Source organism: Olea europaea, chromosome 17 (assembly GCF_002742605.1).
Source record: "Olea europaea var. sylvestris chromosome 17, O_europaea_v1, whole genome shotgun sequence".
Classification (NCBI taxonomy): Eukaryota; Viridiplantae; Streptophyta; class Magnoliopsida; order Lamiales; family Oleaceae; genus Olea; species Olea europaea.
This window is the reverse complement of record NC_036253.1, coordinates 23,363,481-23,382,606: the sequence shown is the minus strand read 5'-3', so window position 1 is coordinate 23,382,606 and position 19,126 is coordinate 23,363,481. Positions and strand designations below refer to the sequence as shown.

At 33.0% G+C, this 19,126-nt stretch overlaps 1 protein-coding gene and 1 long non-coding RNA gene across 2 annotated transcripts; both read right to left on the bottom strand.

Annotated features, from left to right (window-relative positions):
• Nucleotides 1–11,616: 11,616 nt before the first annotated feature.
• On the bottom strand, nt 11,617–12,455 carry LOC111365459. The gene is made up of 2 exons (XR_002697456.1): nt 12,209–12,455; nt 11,617–11,915 (listed from the first exon to the last, which is right to left on the bottom strand). It is a non-coding gene; the product is annotated as an uncharacterized LOC111365459 (long non-coding RNA).
• A 1-nt stretch (nt 12,456) lies between these two features.
• Nucleotides 12,457–16,915, bottom strand: LOC111365733 (putative late blight resistance protein homolog R1A-10; the record flags this gene model as incomplete). The annotated part of the gene is made up of 3 exons (XM_022986271.1): nt 16,868–16,915; nt 15,458–15,915; nt 12,457–14,052 (listed from the first exon to the last, which is right to left on the bottom strand). Coding segments are annotated over exons 2-3 (2,031 nt in total), but the record flags the coding sequence as incomplete, so codon positions are not given.
• Nucleotides 16,916–19,126: the final 2,211 nt, after the last annotated feature.

The following is a 19,126-nucleotide window of genomic DNA, read 5'->3' as shown; positions in this document are numbered from 1 at the left end:
CAAAAGGAGAGTGAAACTTTATATCAAGCGTGGGAAAGGTACAAAGAATTGCAAGCTCTCTGCCCTCACCACGGTTATGAAAGTTGGCGCATTGTGAGTTATTTTTATGAGGAATTATTACCTAGGGAGCGTCAATTTGTTGAAATGATGAGTGATGGTAAATTTTTGCAAAAAGACCCATATGAGGCTATAGACTACTTAGATGACTTAACTGAGAAAGCTCATACCTGGACTGGACCTAGTACCACTAAGAGTACTAATAGGTCACAACCCACTGGAAACCCAAATAGTATAGGTATTTATTATCTTAGGGAGAAAGATAATCTTAGAGCAAAGGTAGAAACCCTCACTAAAGAACTTGAAAACCTGCGTGTTAAGCATTCAAAAACCACTCGATTTGTTTCCCATGTTGAGTCTTTAGAGCCTTGTTTTGTGTATGGAGGGAATGATCACCCAGCACAGGAATGTGCCACTTATACTGAGATGAGGGGACTTTATGAGAAACACTGTAATGCTTTAGGTGTATATCAAAAGCCCTATACTCTTTACTCCAAGACTTACAACCCAAGATAGCGGAATCACCCCAACTTTAGCTGGAAGTCTGAAAACCAACAACCTGCCCAATCCAATAGAGCTTACAATGCACTCCCATGTCAACTTACATCTTCTAGGAATTACTTAGAAAATACTGTACATGCATTTATTGAGGCACAGGGTAAAACAAATAAAAAATTTGAGACTATGATTGGCTAGTTAGTTGAGGAAAATAAAGAGATAAAGAATCATGTGTCCAAACTAACCAATACCTTAGTTGTAGGGAAACGTGGGAAATTTCCAGCTCAAGCTCAACCAAATTCAAAAGGGCAACACATGACACAAATTTTGGGATCGGGAGAGACCAACTTTGAGAAAATAAATGCCATAAACACTAGATCTTGGAAAGTCATTGAACTATCCCTTCAATCTAGGAAGAATGAAAAAGAATCAAGTGAGCCTAATGAGAGTAACCCCAGTGAAGAAGTAGTAGAAGCTCCAGTTAGGGTACATTTTCCTCAAGCCCTCAAATCTACCTCGAAGTCAACCACTCAACACAATGAAATCCTAGAGCATCTTAAACAAGTAAAAATCAATTTGCCTCTCTTGCACGTGATTTCTCAAGTTCCTACGTATGTTAAAGTCATTAAAGACTTATGCATTGTGAAGAGGAAATACCATGTCAAGAAAATTGCTTTCTTAACTGAACATGTGAGTGCTGTGATTGAGCAAAAGATCATACCAAAGTATAAAGACCCTAGTTGTCCTATTGTCTCTTGCATTATCGGGAACCATGAGATTTCACAAGCCCTTCTTGATCTAGGAGCTAGTGTCAACATCATGCCGTATAATATTTATTTGTCGTTAGGGCTAGAAGAGATGAAATCCACATCAGTAAGTTTATAGTTGGCCGATCGATCCACTATTAGGCCTAGGGGAGTAGTTGAGGATGTGTTGGTACAAGTTGACCAATTTTACTACCCTATTGACTTCTTGATTTTGGACCTAAAAGTTGATGTGAATGTTAACTCCAAAATTCCCATAATTCTTGGTAGACATTTTCTTGCCACAGCTAATGCTCTTATCAATTGCAGGAATGGTCTAATGAAACTATGATTTGGGAACATGACCCTGGACGCCAATATCTTTCACATCATGAAGCAACTTGAGGAGGATGACGAGTGTCATCAAACATTCATGATTGATGCACTCGTTCAGAAGGAAACATCTGCAATTATTGACGCCAACCTTTTAAACTCTTTTCTTTTAAATTCTAAAATTTTAACAGGGTATGATGATGGGGAATATGCTAATATTTGTGCTGCATTTGACGATTTGTAGGATTGTGGAACATCACCGACGATTATTTCCACTGAGCTTGGTGCAATGCAAAGAGTGTTGACAACACCCTGGTTGGATGCGAGCTAAAGAAATAAACATTGGGTCGAGCTAATGACAATAAATAAAGGCGTTGCATGGAAGGCAACCCAAGGGGAGTTCTTTTCCATTGTTTTATCTTATTTCTACATTTCTTAGGTTTATTTGCATTGCATCCATTATTCACTACATTCTAGTTTATTCTTATTTTCTGCATCAACTTTTCCATTGAAGACTTTCAGGCTTCTTATATTTCAGCTCATGTGATTCATTTCGGCACTCAAGTGACATCTTTCCTTATCCTTATTTGGCAGACATGTTTTGCATTGGGAACAATGCAATGTTTAGTTGGGGGAGAGTTTAACTTAAATTTTGTTGTGAATTGCATGATTTACATGAAATTTTGGTCTTAATTTTTCCTCAAGTCTCTATTTGCTACATGTCCATGTTCTTGAATGACAAAATATGACATTAAGAGTTGATATTGTTCATGTGAGTCTAGATGTTGAGACACTTGTTGAATCGTTTTGTGCACACAAGTCTTGTGGTGAGATAGTGGTTTAACACATGTAGTTAGAAAAGTCTCTTGCTGAAGTTTTCTTGTGAGAGAATTGATGAGGATTGAGAGCCATATATACTAAAAATGGTAATAAGCATCCATTGGTTTTGTGAATTGGAAACTCTTTTGAGAATAACGTTACATGGTTTGTGGTATGATTGTTGATTACTAGGAAAATGATGACAGTCAATTTAGGATGAAATCTTAACCTTTCAAGCGAATTTTCTTTCATGATTATAACCCTTAGTAGCCACTTTGAACCAATACACACACATGTCTAACATTTTTCTTCATGCACCCGTGCTATCCCTTTCCCTCTACATTGAAGTGAGACCTATACATGTGTTTGCCCATCTTTTCACTTCCAAGTGTATAGTAGGTGTTGGAGGTTTAATTGTGAAGAAAATAAGCAAAGAGATGACAAAAGTTGATAAGTGCTCTAGTGAAGTCATAAAAGTTAAAAGAAGAAGAAGAAGAGAATGTTATTCAAAAAAACAAAAACAAAAACAAAAACCAAAAAACAAAAACAAAAACAAAAAACAAAACAAAAAAAAGATTTTTTTTTTTTTTAATAATTGATTTTGAGGGTTGAAAGTAATATAGAATGTGTTGATGTGATCCATTGAGAAGCTTGATGCTACACTTGGCTATGTACTTGGAAGTTTTTAAATCATTATATCCCTCCTTTCATATAGTTTAACTCAAACTGCATTACAACCTTTTATATTAACTGATTTGATCCCAAGTATTGTTGTGGTAAGAAGTGATGGATTCTCATTTGGAAATATGCCTATCACAATATCAATGGCTTATTCAGAAATATTTAAGCCTCCAAGTTATGAATGTATACCCTTTCTCAACTCCATAGAGACAAAATCGCACTAAACACTTTGATACCCGTGAATTATGTTGTTGAACCTTCAGCTTGAGACATACTTATTGCTGCATGTGTTAGGGTGGACGGTAAGATGGTTATGGCTTGACACACACTCACACATTTGGTAAATGTTTTTGATATCTTGATAGTCATGACATTGTTAAGTTCTTGTGGTGTTAAGTGTGAAAAGAACATGAATTACGGTTAAGTTGAAACTTAATAATTTCACTTGTATCACAATCTAATCATTTATTTGCTTATTCTGTATTAAATTGCTAGGGACTAGCAATAAGTAAGTTGGGGGTGTGATAAGAGTGTAAAATATAATATTTTCCTATCTTAATTATTGCATTCATGCGATTATTTGATACCAAAATGCATCATTATACTTATACTTTGATTCAAGTTGCATTTTGGTAGAAAATGTGAAATTTAGAAGAAAAGAACGAGAAATGACCAAAATAGAAGAAAGTGAAAGTTCAAGGATCAAGTTGCAAACAATCTAAAGATGAGACGTGCGATGAAATGATGATTCGAGAAAGCTAGGAGTCCATTGGGTGCAATTAGAAGTCAAAAGAAGTTAAATATGACCATAATATTTTTACAAATCAAATTAAAATCGCATAAAGAATTTGATGGAGAACTAAATTCCTAGGTGAAGTTACGAAGGAATTCATTGGATTTGGAGACTTCACATCATTTATTCATGCAAATTGGTATTTTTATGGCCAAACACTTTTAGATCTAGACTTTCTTTTATGAATTTACATTGGAATTTATTTAACTTTTACTAGATTCATCATAGATTCAATCATTTTTTTATTTTTATTTTTTTGTGGAATTGAACTAATTGTTAAATTTCAATTTCAATCAACCTTATTGGTGGATTATTTACTATCTTATGCATTCTGAATATGGTCGATTCTTAATCTTAGTCCAATAAACATGTGTGTGAATGGTTTACAAAAATCTAGATCCTAGGATTACAATTGAAATTTGATTGATCTTCATTGTTAAATCTTCTGATTAGAGAGTTGAGATGAAAACCTCTAATTGAGCAAAAAGTCACGAATTATTGTTATTGATGATCCAATCCAACTGAAGGAATTCGGACGTTTCACTAATCTCGCTTATTGATAATTAAATCTCATTTCAATTGACAAATTATTTTCACATAATTCATGAAATCTTAGTTCGATAAATCTTTTAAACAATTCGTCCATCTCCCTATGGAATCGACACCCCAAAATTGTGCTACAGCCATCGTGTTATTCTTTGGGCGTAATTAGTTATCAAAGTAAGGAACCCATTTTAAAAGAGTTCACAATCTTGAGTAATGGCTAACCAAAATAGTCAAAATCTCGAGGGGCATTCTATAAATCGTCTTCCTTTCTTTGATAGCACACATTATAATTATTGGAAAGTTAGGATGATGATTTACATTCAAGCAATAGATTACAATATTTGGGAAGTTATTGAACATGGTCTCTACGTGCCCACCAAGATTATTAAAGTTGACGGTAAACCCAATGAAACTATTCCTAAACCTAGAAAGGAATATAATGAAGAAGATAAAAGAAAGTTATCCTTAAGACCCGTTGCACTAATTCAAGGTGTGGCTTCTTCAACATTTCAATGATGCAGCTCGCTATTCCAACTGCGTATGCGATGTCAAGTTATGTTAGCATTAATTTGATCAAGATTCATACTAGCTTCTGGAACATGGTTGCATTCTCTAATTCCATGCCTGCATCTGCACATAGCTAGAAGTTAATCTTGATTGGTGTTGGTATTGGTTTGTAATCAATCATCCCAAACTTTTGTAAGAGATCTTGTGTATACTTATGCTAGCACAAGAGTAATCCTTCTTTTGTCCTTCCATCTTAAGTCTCAAAAAATGATTTAGCTCTTCAAGCTCTTCCATTTGGAATCTCATTGATAAATTATTTCTAGTTCATTAAATTTCATCTTCTTCGTCTCAAGTGATGATAAGATCATTCATATACAATAGCATTATTGTTAATTTTCCATTTCGTGCTTCGACAAATTGGCTCAAGTTGACTGGTGTTACTAAGTAACCGCTTTGATCTAAAAATTCAGCTATCTTACTGTACACGCTTGTGGTGCCTGCTTTAACCTATAGAGTTCGTTAACTTGCAAACATACCCTGGCTTTTCTTTATTCTCGAGTCCTTTTTGTTACTTTATGTAAATGTCTCAATCAAGTCTTCATGGAGAAACATATTTTTCACATCCATCTGATACAGCTTGTAGACTTGCTCGTTGCAAAAGCTATAAATACTCATATTGTAGTAATCTTTGCCACTGGACTAAAATTTCATCATAGTCAAGTCCATATTGTTGTGATAATCCACTAGCTACTAGTTGGGGCTTATATCTTTCATTGATCCACTAGGAAGTTGTTTTACTCTGTATACCCACTTGTAGGATATAGGGTTTACTCCATCAGGCCTTGGCTTCAAATCCCAAGTCTTATTTTGTTTTAGAGCCATGAACTCATCTTTCATTACTTTTTTCATTTCTTGAGTTAGATCACTTCTTTATAGGTCTTTGACTCTTTAATACTGCCATCTTCTTCTACTGTTACATTAGCATATTTGGGATTTGATTTTCTCTGTATAGTTGATTTTCTCAACTGTGTTTGGGGGCTTAATTATTCCTCAACTTTCTCTTAACTCAGTGGTATCTCTTCTAGTGTTGTCTGATATACATTTGTTTGCCAAGAATTTTGTATTTCACTAGTAGACTCATTCTCGTCACTTAATTCTTATGCATTTTTTGTTTCCTTAGGGCTTTGTTGTGCTTCTGTGATCTCCTCTTGTAATTTATCATCCATTTTCTTTCAAACTAGCAACTCCACCCTTTTCGATGTCTATCATAAAGATGCTTCATCAAATACCATATTTCTTGATTTTTAAAAACGACTGGTTGTAGGGTCACAGAATCACTCTTCAACAAACACCATGTTTTTTGACGTGTACAACCTGGCTGCTTTTTATGCTCCGAAATTTTCTTTGCAAAATTAGCTGCTGCTCTGGTGGTACATTTCAAGTCCAATGTCTGGAACCTTGGAACATTAGCCAGTTCGAATGGGACTTCATCAAGCTTACTGCAGTGATTAAGACGAAGGCACTTAATGAAATGTGTGGTTAAAAAGTTATGGGTTCCATAAAATATGCGGTTAGAAATAATTGTTGATTTTTGACTTTAAATTTAAATTCAAATTTTAATCTCTACCAAACAAGGACGTAGTGTTTCTAATTATTAAAATAATTAATTTTTAAATCTGATCATTACAAATTATCTAAAATTTACTTAATTATTATAAGTAAATTTAATAAAACATGCATTAAATAAAATGCCTAATTTGAAAATAAAATAATATAAAAATAGTACTTAATAATTATAAAGATGGGTTTGAGTTGGAATTCAAATTAGAGCTGGGCTAGTACAAATATTTGGATCAAAATTACACAATTTATTCTTAATTTTCCAGATGGGGTAGAGGGTAGGGCTAGGCTATAGCCCATCTCTGCCCCCCACTACCTCCACCCTTGCCATTATTATTACTTGTCACGATCCGTAAACTTGGAGAATCACAGAATCAAGTTTTTAATGTCTTTATTGGGGACCAATTTATCTACTTTAGGTTTTGTTTTTAATTCTAACTCCGATTTAAATTTTTCATAATTTTTCAACTGATTTACTTGTTTATTTTGATTGTAGGAAACGGAAAGAAGCAAAAGCACAACAACAATATGAGATGAAAGATTTCAAAATTGATGAAGATAACAAGCATGGAGGATTTCTCCATCTTATCATGCTTTAAAATGGAAGGATATCATAAACTCATTGAACTTGATGAAGATGACCTGCCTTTAGCAGCGCTGCGTAAACTACCAAATTTTCAAGTATAAGGTATAAATGAAGTTGATGCGGATGCGTTGCTATTGAGATTGATATTGACATTACCGACCTGCCAAATACAGGATAAACAAAGGAAGTCTCTCCAAGAGGATCAATATGCCGAAATTGATGAAGATAACATGCCTTTGGGAGAATGAAATTTGTTCGAAATACAAAGACATAAAAGTTTGACAATCTAATATGTTCAGATGATACATACTTGTAATACAATCCATATGAGCAAGCACACAATTAAGGTTGGGAGCTACACCTAAATCTCTATTGGCCGAAAAGTAAAAAGAGTGACAATCCCACTAATCGTCGATAAGAAATGGAGACTTCTAAAGAAAGCTCTCTTGTACAATCTGAAAGCCTAAGAATAGCTAACCAAGATGGGGTGAATTGGTTTTTATGTCCTTTTTGTAAAATAATTCAAGTCTAAAAATAATGTACTAGCAAATGTAGCAATAAAATAGATACACACAAATAGCAAATAAAAAAAATTAATGAGCACAATATAAAACAGTAAAAAGAAGAGTGAGAATGCAAACGATTTGATTGTTGAGGTTCGATCCAATGCAATAATCTACGTCCCCCATTACCAAGTTGTCTGGCACGAGTAAGGCCCTTTTCACTAAATTTGATTGTCTTATGGTGCAATCCAATCTTCTATAATGCTTCCCGTGACTTACAAACAATGAGCACGATCCTTTTATTACGTTGAGTTTTACGGGACCTCAACACAACCCTCGAGTTTGAAAAATAAAAAGATTACAAATTGAAATTTCTCTTATAATAAGTGATATATTCAAAGTTCTGTACAACTAGAGAAAGCAAGCTAAACACTCTAATAAATAGCAATGAGTAAAGTTCAAGTGCTGGTTTTGAAACACCTTGATGAATGAAATGATTTCCCCAAAAAAATCAATGAAGAGTTTTTAAAAAATAATTGTATTGATAATAATAAATAAAGAGTAGAGATTAAATATTTTAGCTCAAAAGGATCTTACTTTAATGCTCTCGGATTATATAAATGAATACAAAGTGAGATGGTATTTATATTTGAAAAATCGTCAAAAAGTTTATACAACCGGACGCTTTCTATCGGACGTCCGCTAGAGTACCTGGGCAATGTAGTAGCCGTTGTGAGTCAGAATTTAGAATGGTTAAAAAATTTAACCGTTGGACCTACCGAACGTCTGCCACGACAAAATTTTCAGAATTTTCCTTCTTTTATGATTTTTACGAATGTAATCTTTTGAAGGTCGTTTTTACTTGATTTTTCAAGGTAAGTGACACTGTACAAACGTAAGATTGAGTTTTTTTACTTTTGAAAAATAGTCTTTACGCAAACATTTTTGTAACATGATTATTTTCGTGCATAAAATCAATTTTGAGCTTTTCACGATTCATTGCCAAGTATTAAATCAATTATGAATAAAAAAAGTCTATCTCTAATATCTTCAATGAAAGCGCTTCATCCTGAATGACTTGACATGCATGCTTGACTATACTTCAACTTTTATCTCGATTCTCATTGAGCATTTTTTTTGAAAGTTTTCAAAGATTTTTTCAATAGAAATTTTCACAACCTCAATTTTGTTTTCACGTCGATCGTTACTTGCAAAAAACTTTATGTCTTCAATTTTATTGATGTGCAATAATCTCTGTCAACACTCGAATTCAAATTGTTAGAAATAAACGCAATTTGTTTGTGATAATGAAAACGAGAAGTCAACCATAGGTTAACACAATTGTCTGAAATTTGGAAGGTAGACATATCATTCAACCCATGGTACGAACAATAAAAGAAAAATGTACACGGGATATTATTCTTTATTTATGATCAGATTGCGGTGGATCCTATAAAAAAATTGTGAGGAATGCAGTGAGACGGTGATCTCCCACTTTGTATGTGCATGTAATATGATTACAATTTTTTAGTATGTTTTTCTCGCCATTGAAGTGTCCAGGTTAAATCTTTGTGTTTATTTGAATCGCATAATGGATGAAGTATAACTATTTTGGGTAAAGATGTTGAAACTCACGACATATATACAAAGAAGAAACTTACAACATATACATAAAGAAGAATTTTCGAATGAAAGTTTTTTTGATGTGGGCAATTAGTGCCTTTCCGGCATATGACATATTGCCTAGATGGGATATGCATGTCTTGAAGTCTAGTTCATACCAAATGGGTCAAACTAAATCATCCACACTAAAAAATATCGAAAATACATCTTTTATCTTATTGTCACTACCAATTTCAGCCACATAAGCGTTACAAAGACCAATATGAGAAGTATATGACCAATATGAGAAGTATATGTGGTTGCCAACTATAGTTGAAAACCTTCCAAACATTAAGAGCGGAAGAGCTAGTAAGAGACGAAATAAAAGGTTTATGTCATTACCATTATTAGGTGAATAATATATGTCTCTATGAATTGCATTATCTGCATATGAATCATAGTAAAAACTATTTAGATAAAATAGACTGAACCAAGAAATTACTTCATTACGGACATTATTTAATAAAGGTAATAAAATGAAATAGTATAATAACACACGATATTAAAAATGAATGCCACAACTAAAGAAACAAGTCATAGTTAGAGATGTGTCATATCATATTCACAAACACCAAGTTCAACAAACAATGTAAAATATTGATTTGCTAACCAATTTGCAAAACACTACTACAAACTAATTATGGAGGCAAAGAACGTCGGAAGTTGAAAACCTGATGCACAGTTCACAAATTCCATAGAAGGCTCTGAGTCTCGGAACAATTCCAAAATATTCTATGCAAACTAGATAGTCACTTGAACTGTAATACTGCTTCAGAATCTGATTTATGGAAATAAGATTGCAAAAGTATTTCGTTATTGTTACCCAACTTTATAAGAGGGTGTAGTTTCTATTTATAACGAGTATTTAGTGCACTCACTTAAAATACATTATCAGTTTGCCTGCGAGAGTTGCGGGTTGGAGTCCCTAGCATGGGACAGCATGTTAAAGTCTTGAAGAAACAAGGCTGAAGTTTTTCGAAACCTTGTACTAAAAAATGGGTTTTCAAGGTAAGTTTTATTTCATCACTTTTATTTCAAATAATCTTTTCATTCCTAACGCATTATGGTTCTAATCTAGCCGCCTCTTTTGATCGCAACTTATAAGGGACTGCTTTGATCATCTTTTTGTACTAAGAAATGACATGTTTGAATTATGTTTTTGGTAAATGATGGCCTTTTATGTTCCTGCTTAAACCTTGTTTGAGCCTTGATAATTTGAAGAAATGTATTATGAAATAGTAATTGATGAAGAATGTGTGGTTAAAAAAAAGGGAAGTTTTTGATCTGCATGTAATATTATTTAATTAATAATGAGTACTATAGAAAAAATAATGTAAAATAAATGATGACAAATAGAGGGTTAAGCTTATTGTGATTATGTACATGCAAGCCTGTAGAGTGAATTTTTATTTTATTTTATTTATTTATTTATTATTATTATTATTTATTTTTTTTTATTTTTTTTATTTTTTGTGCTTTTATATTGTGGACCGGCATGAAGTCGTGTTTCGTAATAGAGGCACCATACTTCTCAATGAAAACGGGGCCTGTACATTACGTTCCTTTTCCAAAGGTTAATCAAATACCAAATCTTTACCTGTTTAAAATGTTAAGCCAAAGTAAGGATGACAACTCTAATCTTGTTTACAATAATTAATGTTTGCATAAAACAAGTCTTCAAATGTTCTGTTAAACAGAAACTAACCTGCCCTCTTTACAAAATCAGGCCATTGGTAGCATCATTTATTACACGTCAAGTTACCACTATAAGAAACTTCCCAAAATTATAACCGATAAAGCTTGTAAGAAAAAATAAATTGATTAAACACATTCTTGGATATGCTTTGTGGCATTTAATTTAGATGTAATGCACATTAGAAGGAATATATTTATCAATGTATTTAACACAATTATGGATACGATGGAAGAACCCAACCACAATTTAAAGACAATGAAGGATTTGGAGTTATATTGCAACTATAGCAAACTACAATAGATCTCAATTTTTGGTTGAAATTTCTATAACTCACTCATAATTCTACCCAAAACTTACAAGTCTCTCCTTCCATTGGCTTCCGATCTTCGAAATCCTGAAAAAATTACAACGGGTCGCTCTAAGAGAATAAGCCTCTCCTATTAGGTTCCAAATATATATGTACGTGAATGAAATATTACATAAAAGTAAGTTTAATTTACTTAGCAAAACCTGCTCAAAGTACAATGACCATACTCATCAAGCTAAGGCAAATTACATTAGGTGCAATAAAGTAAGAGCGCAAGACCATGCAGTTTTCTATTTGCCACTTTGTCAAGAAAAAAAATTATAAGTAGGTAAAATGAAAGCAGCAGTAATTCCATAGTCAAAAGCTAAAGCAAGGTAAAATGATTACAGCAATACAACACACTGAGTAAAAAGAAACTACCAATATTTTGAAGTTCAACATACAATAAAGTGCAATTTTTTATTGAACGTAATGGAAAAACACAGGGAAGAGAAACATTGGCTCCATGCATCTAAACTTCCTTTATTCAACACTCATGACATCACTGTTCATCTGATTATCAGCCTGCAAAAATATGAGTTGATCATATCATTGAATTTTTACACCATTACGCTAGAAATAATTTTCATAATTCGTTAGTAATATGTAAGATAGTAGCAAACATGTTTACTTGGACTTCCACTTCATATCTTTCAGATTTTTCTGATTCAAATCATGGATTAGCAGATAGAGCATATATCCACACAGAGTTAAGAAATAGAAAGGGCACAGGGGAAAAAACAATCTTTTCTTGGTGCTTAAGTTTTAAGTAGGAATAGATATATCAATTGAAAAGAACAAAGTTTAAAATATATTACCTGTGAAGTAGCATTTATGAGCTTCGAGCAAATGGAGATCATTGATCATGATCTGAAGGGTAAATCGAAAGCTTAAATCCACTACCACCAATTTGCTTTTAATGCTCCGAAATTTTCTTGGCAGATTTAGCTGCTGATCTGCTGGTACAGTTCAAGTCCAATATCTGGAAGCTTGGAACATTAGCCAGTTCAAATGGGACTTCAACAAGCTTACTGCAGTGATTAAGACGAAGGCACTTGAGTCCTTCTGTACAACTTTCAGGTGATATTGTAGAAAGTGTTTTGAAGTTCAAAGAATCTTCTTTACTTTTTCTTGATTTAGCGAGAGGGCCTTTCAATGTTGTGGATGCGTTTGTTTTTAGATGCCTCATTTGAATCATCTTCCATACATCTGCTTTGATTTCAAGGGTGCGTGATGCTGTCTCAACTACAAGAGTTTGTATGTTCCAAAGGCTGGAAAGGGATGCAGGAAGTATTTTGATGGTGCAGGAGAGAACAAGATACCTCAAATGTACAAGTAGAGTTAGGTCAGGAGGAAAACGAGTGAAATGGATGGGTTTACCATCTAACACCCTGAGCAATTGAAATGCATGAGGGATTGAAGAATTTTGCTCATTTTGCAAGGTTATTTCTTCATGGGAGAAACACAAAAAAGACCGAACACGTGGAACACGTGGACCACTTGGTTTTGAAAAGAGATAGTTCGAAATTCTGGAATTGATGGAAAGGCGACGACACTTTTCAGAGTTAATGTTGGGAGATGAATAAGTAGCTTGATTAAGATGCGTAATTTCGACGAAAAAACTTTCTTGTGCAGCTCGTGTCTTGCAAAACAAGTGTAGCATGTCATGAATATGGCACGTTTTAACTTTGCCATTTGACCTCCTTTGCCCAACCATGACTAAATTCCTGCTGATGAAATCTTCCAAGTACTCTTCAGCAATATCCTCCAAACTCATATTCATTCCTTCACTTTGCTGTATGAATCCTTCAGCGATCCAAAGGCGAAGCAGTTTCCATACTGGAATTTGGAAGTCTTCAGGATATATCCCAAAGTAGAGAAAACATGGTTTCAAGTGATAAGGTAAATGATCAAAACTCATTTGTATACTATGGTCCATTTTTTTCTGCTCATCCATGTTAATAAATGCCTCCACACTTTCAGCAACTTTTTTCCACGATTCACTTTCCTTACCTTTTCCTAGCAAAATTCCTCCAATCACAACTATTGTCAGCGGTAGTCCTTTACATTTCTGAACAATTCGCTGTTCGTGGTCTTTCAACTCGTCAGGACACTCCATTGCTCCAAGTGCCTTCCTTTGGAATAAAGTCCTACTTTCTTGAGCAGTTAGAAATCGCAACTTATGGGGTTCAATGTTGGGGTTGGCACACTTAGCCACTTTTTCAATACGAGTAGTAAGTAAAATTCTACTCTTCTTCTTGTTTACAGGAAACGCAGTTTTTAAATCATCCCAAGCATCGTTAGTCCACACGTCATCCATGACAATTAAATATTTTGCTTCCTTCAAAAATTTATGAAGTTCATCAACTAATTCAACTTCATTCATGTCAGATTTACTAGGCTTAGCAGTAAGTTGTCGTAAAATATCCTGAAGCACTTCCTTTTTACTATATTTTTGAGAAACAAAAACCCATGCGCGGTTGTAGAATTCAAACTCAACATCACGATCAGTATATATCATTTTAGCCAGTGTTGTCTTACCAAGACCAGCCATGCCAACTATTGATATAACTTGTAGTTCCTCAGACCCTTCAGTGAGAAGTTTGGTTACTGTTTGGGCCTCATCTTCAAAGCCCACCACGTTGTCTTCCACAATGGGAGGCTATAATATAGTGAGCAATAATCAGTTGAGGTGAAATTGGAGCCTTTAATATATGTTATAATAGTATTGATATTAAATGGAGACCAAATGGCATTCAAGATTGTAGTAAACTTAGTTTAGTAGTACACACTTCATTCAAAATCATGTAATGATATTTAGTGGTGCAATTGTTTGAAGATAAGCTGGGATCAATAGCAGAAAGAATAATGTTATTTTTCATTAGTAGAGTTGCATCACTAGTTAGGTGGTAAAGATGGCAATAGAATTCGATTCATTATCCATTATAGGTGTAACGCACTTTAATAGATTAAAAAATGAAGCAAGGGACCCATTGTCACCTAACTAGGAATGCATATCTACTAATACTCCCTTCATCCCAATTATATAGACTTGTTTCGTTTTTCACACAGATTAAGAAATCTTATTTAATGTCATTGGAAAATTAATTCTTACCAAGATCTTTCCTAATTTACCCCTATTTAAAATTCAATATGCAGTAATAAATTATTGTTGGAATTAGTAAAAAATTTGAATGATTAAATTTGAAGAAGAAGAAGAAACGAGAGTTGTTCATGTTTCTAAAAAGTGGGAAATGTGTGTATTTGAATAATTTCAAGAAGTTGGCATATTAAGTGAGAAAAATTGATTAAGATATATTAGTAAAGGAACAAAAAACCTATTCTAAATTAAGATACAGGCCTATATTTTAGGACGAGAAAATGAAACTCGGTCTATATAAATAATTGAATAGGTAGTATCACTCACTAATTAAGACCCTATTTGACATCTTTCAAATATTAAAACATTATTTTGAATAGTATTTTTTTTAGAATGTGTGGTTAAAAAGTAGAAAAATGTTTTAAGTTTACATATATAATATTTTATTGTGTGAATTAAAGTAAATATGTCAAAGAGGAATATGAAACATACTTTATTAGTCATATATTTTAATGACACATATAAATGAAAATGAATTATGTACAGAGTAAAGATTTATTAGGCAACTAATGATATAAAGAAGCTACTATAAAACATATTTTTCTCAAAAAGAAGAGCTTTTCGATAAAGAAGCAGAAGCATGTCAAACTGGCTCTAAATTACAATTTTAAAATTAGCATTAAAATTAATTAATTCTTGAAACAACAAAGGAGGTTTGGTCAACTTAATTTTCGTTCTTATTGAATTCATCAGATCTTGTGTTTCCTTGTTTTGAAAAATACTCCCCTAACTTGTAATATCAAGATTCCCTCGAGATGCCCAGTTTATTTTTTTCTAAACAAATTACCAAGTTTTTATTATGATTAGCCAAACATGCTCGGAAATGATAAATTGTAAACACAATCAACTAAGCAAATAATCAATTAGCAAAGATTCAAAATCACTAATGAGAGTAATGGCAATTTACCTCTTTCTTTTTGACCGGAGGAGCAGCAACTAGCAGGGCTTCAAACCCAAATATCTTGTTTTGATATATTTCATTGACCTTGGTCCTCGTAGCCTTAATCTTCTCTGCCGTACCTCGAAGCGTCGTCGTATGATCGAATATATGGACAAATCTTTCGACGCCACTTCGAGCCTTCTGCATAGCTGAATGAGAAACATAAATGTCCACATAGTCTTCTGCTTCGTACACAATGTCTCTGATTTGCTTCACCAGCGCATTTAGGACTTCATGGTTGTTGTCCCTTTTTGCCATATCTTTGAGAAAGGCTTTGAACAATTGCAGATCGTTGTGCAGAGATTCGACATCGCTCTTCACATTAAGAATCAGATGTGCATTGTAAAGAAGTAGCTGCTTCAAGTTTTCTAGCAGAAATCCCACCGCAGTTTCGTCTGCCATTTCTTCTTAAATTAATTCTCCTCCTATATATGGTAGATGGTAGATGTATAATACTAAAAACTGAAACTGGGAGAAATTTTTTTCATGTAACTTTGGATGAATTTGATCTTAACTTTAGGTTTATTTATAGGTCTACCTGAGTCATTCTATAATCCCTTTCTTCTTTATTTTCCACCTACCAAACGGAGACTCGTTGACTCCCAAACATGTTTGGGAATGTCACGGTTCACATGAGTTACTGTAGCACTTTTTCTTTACAGCAAATTTAACCACTCATTTAACTAAATTTATGTTTGAGTCCATTTTGAGAGAATAAATGCATTTTTGAATAATAATTTTTGAAAAATGTGTGGTTAAAAATTAAGAAAAAAGTTTCAATAAATATATAATATTATTTTATTAAAAAATATGTGATCGAAAAATATTTTTGAAAAAATGAATTTTTAAAAATAAAAATGAGAATCAAGCAACCCCTACATCTCATGAATGAGGGACGAAATGGAAACTTGCTACCAATCCAATTAGAGGTGCATTTTGTCACCCAAACAGTAACTAATGAAGATAGTTTATGGGCTATTTCAAATTTGTTTCTTGTCGATCAAATTTACTGTCTATTCATGTAATTAAGTTTGTTCAAAACCAATGTTTCAATCCAAATTATTTGTAACTATATACACAGACACACTTAAAAAGAGATGTTTCCATATAAATCAAAAAGATGAAAAAAAAAATGAGGAATAAGAAAAAATATAATTTGTACCCTCTATGTCTCATAAAGATGTTTGATTCCATTTCAACATGGATTAAAAAAAAAAAATTACTCACTCTGTCTCATTTATATAGGTTGATTTTGATTTTTGGACAGATTGAAAATTTTTATTTTATATTATTTAAAAAAAAAATTACTCACTCCGTCCCACGACAGATTTGTCCGCCATTTCTTCTCAAATTAATTCTTCGTTACCATAAATTCGCCTATATATGGTAGATGTATAATCCTAAAAACTGAAACTGGGAGAAATTATTTTTTTATTTAACTTTGGATGAATTTGATCTTATCTTTAGGCTCATTTATCGGTCTACTCAAGTCAATCTATAATTCCTCTCTTCTTTACCACCTACGACATGTTATTATGTTAAATCCATGAAACACTTTATAAGTAGCAAGTTGCAGGCTTAATTCACATGGACACTCATTAGACTTCCAAATACATTTTGTCAAAAGTCACATTTCACATTTGTAGCCATTTTTTTATTATTATTTTTTTTTACAGCAAAATTTACTCCTCATTGAATTAAGTCTTAGTTTGTCTCCTATTCTTTCAAAACTCATTTTCTTACTGAGGGGCCGGGGGCTAGAGGTCCAGGATTTAGTCCGGCTAAGCTGGGACACCTGGGTTATCAAAAAAAAAAAAAAAAAAAAAAAAAAAAATTCCATGAAACACTTTATAAGTAGCAAGTTGCAGGCTTAATTCACATGGACACTCATTAGACTTCAAATACATTTTGTCAAAAGTCACATTTCACATTTGTAGCCATTTTTATTATTATTTTTTTTTTTTACAGCAAAATTTACTCCTCATTGAATTAAGTCTTAGTTTGTCTCCTATTCTTTCAAAACTCATTTTCTTATATACTTATTTTCAATTACATTCACTCAATAAAATATTGCACACTTAAAATCAAAACTTTTTTCACTTTTTAACCATACAATATCCAAAATATCACTGTTTAAGACAATTAAAAAACAAAAAAGTGACCACAAAAAAGGAGCTAAATCCCCTGAACTACGGAAAAAATAAAAATTGGCAGACAATCCAATTAAAAGTGCAGTTTGGCACTACTTTAGTGAAGATAGTTTATTATCCCTCGGGGCATAACCCAGTGGTGCAAAGGATAGAAGTTAGGTAATTTCGGCCTTGCTGACAGCCGCAGTGTGAAGGTTCGATTCCTGAAATATGAAATTGGACTTTTTGTGGGCACCAGTGTACGGAAAAAAACTTTTTTCTTGACTTGTTGGAGCACATCCGACAATTTACCTACCTCACGATACTCCAGAGCGGGACGGTTGGGCCCTCAAAGTTGGAGTTCAACATTTAGTAAAGATAGTTTATTGGAATTTGTAAAATAGATTCCTTCTCACGTTAGCGTTCTCATATTAAATATCAAAATATATTTAATTAATAAATTTCATTTTTCAACTAAAGTTTTTGAAATGCCAATATGTGAAAATGTGACATACTTTATTAAATAGTAACCCATTTAAACAATAAAATGAATAAAGATCGAGACCTTACCCATTCAAACAATAAAATGAATAAAGATCGAGATCTTTCAACAAACGAGATTTTCAATTGCAAGTGGAAATCCTTTTACTTGATTTTCTAATTGCATGGTATGGGCGTTTAACTTTCAAAAAACTATCAGAGTCAATATTGTTTAAGCTAGTCAATAGCAAGCAACCAAATTAATATATTATGATTCTTGTATTCGCAAATACTGATAACTTTGAAACAACTTAAAAAACAAAAACGGCTTGAAACTTTTGGTAATACGTATAACACTCAAGATTTATATGGAGCATAGTTTCCATTCTTTCTTTCAAATAAACTACTAATGGATTTATTGTAGGGAAGGGGACAATAATTGAAAGAAAGGCTGAAGGGGGCATCATTTTCTATGCACAATTACAATCGAGTTCCGACATTTTCCTTTAATTTCTTTTGTCAGTGGGTCCCGGGGAGACTAATCGTTTAATTAAGAATGTTCAAGTTGGCCTAATCAGCTATAATAATCAGTCCAAATAATTCAATTCTCTTGCTATATGAATGGCGTGTATTTTCTGCCACCAAAAAGGTGTATAATATCGTGGGAAACCCTTGATTTTTTTCAGTCTGTGGTCTCAACAGATTTCTTGTCGATTAAAACCAATGTTTTAATCCAAATTAATTGTAACTGCACAGTTTTATTTTATTTTTATGTTTCCATATAAGTCAAGAAGGTGGAAAAAAATAAAAAGGAATAAGAAAAATTATAATTTGTACTCTGTATGTTTCATATCGATGTCTGCTTCCATTTTCACATTGATAAAAAAAAATTACTCCTTTCCGTCTCATTTATATAGACTAATTTTGTTTATCAAACAGATTAAGAAATTTTATTTAATGTCATCGAAACAAAGTTTTTGTAAAGAATTTTCCTAGTTTACCTTTATTTAATTATAAACAGTTGTCG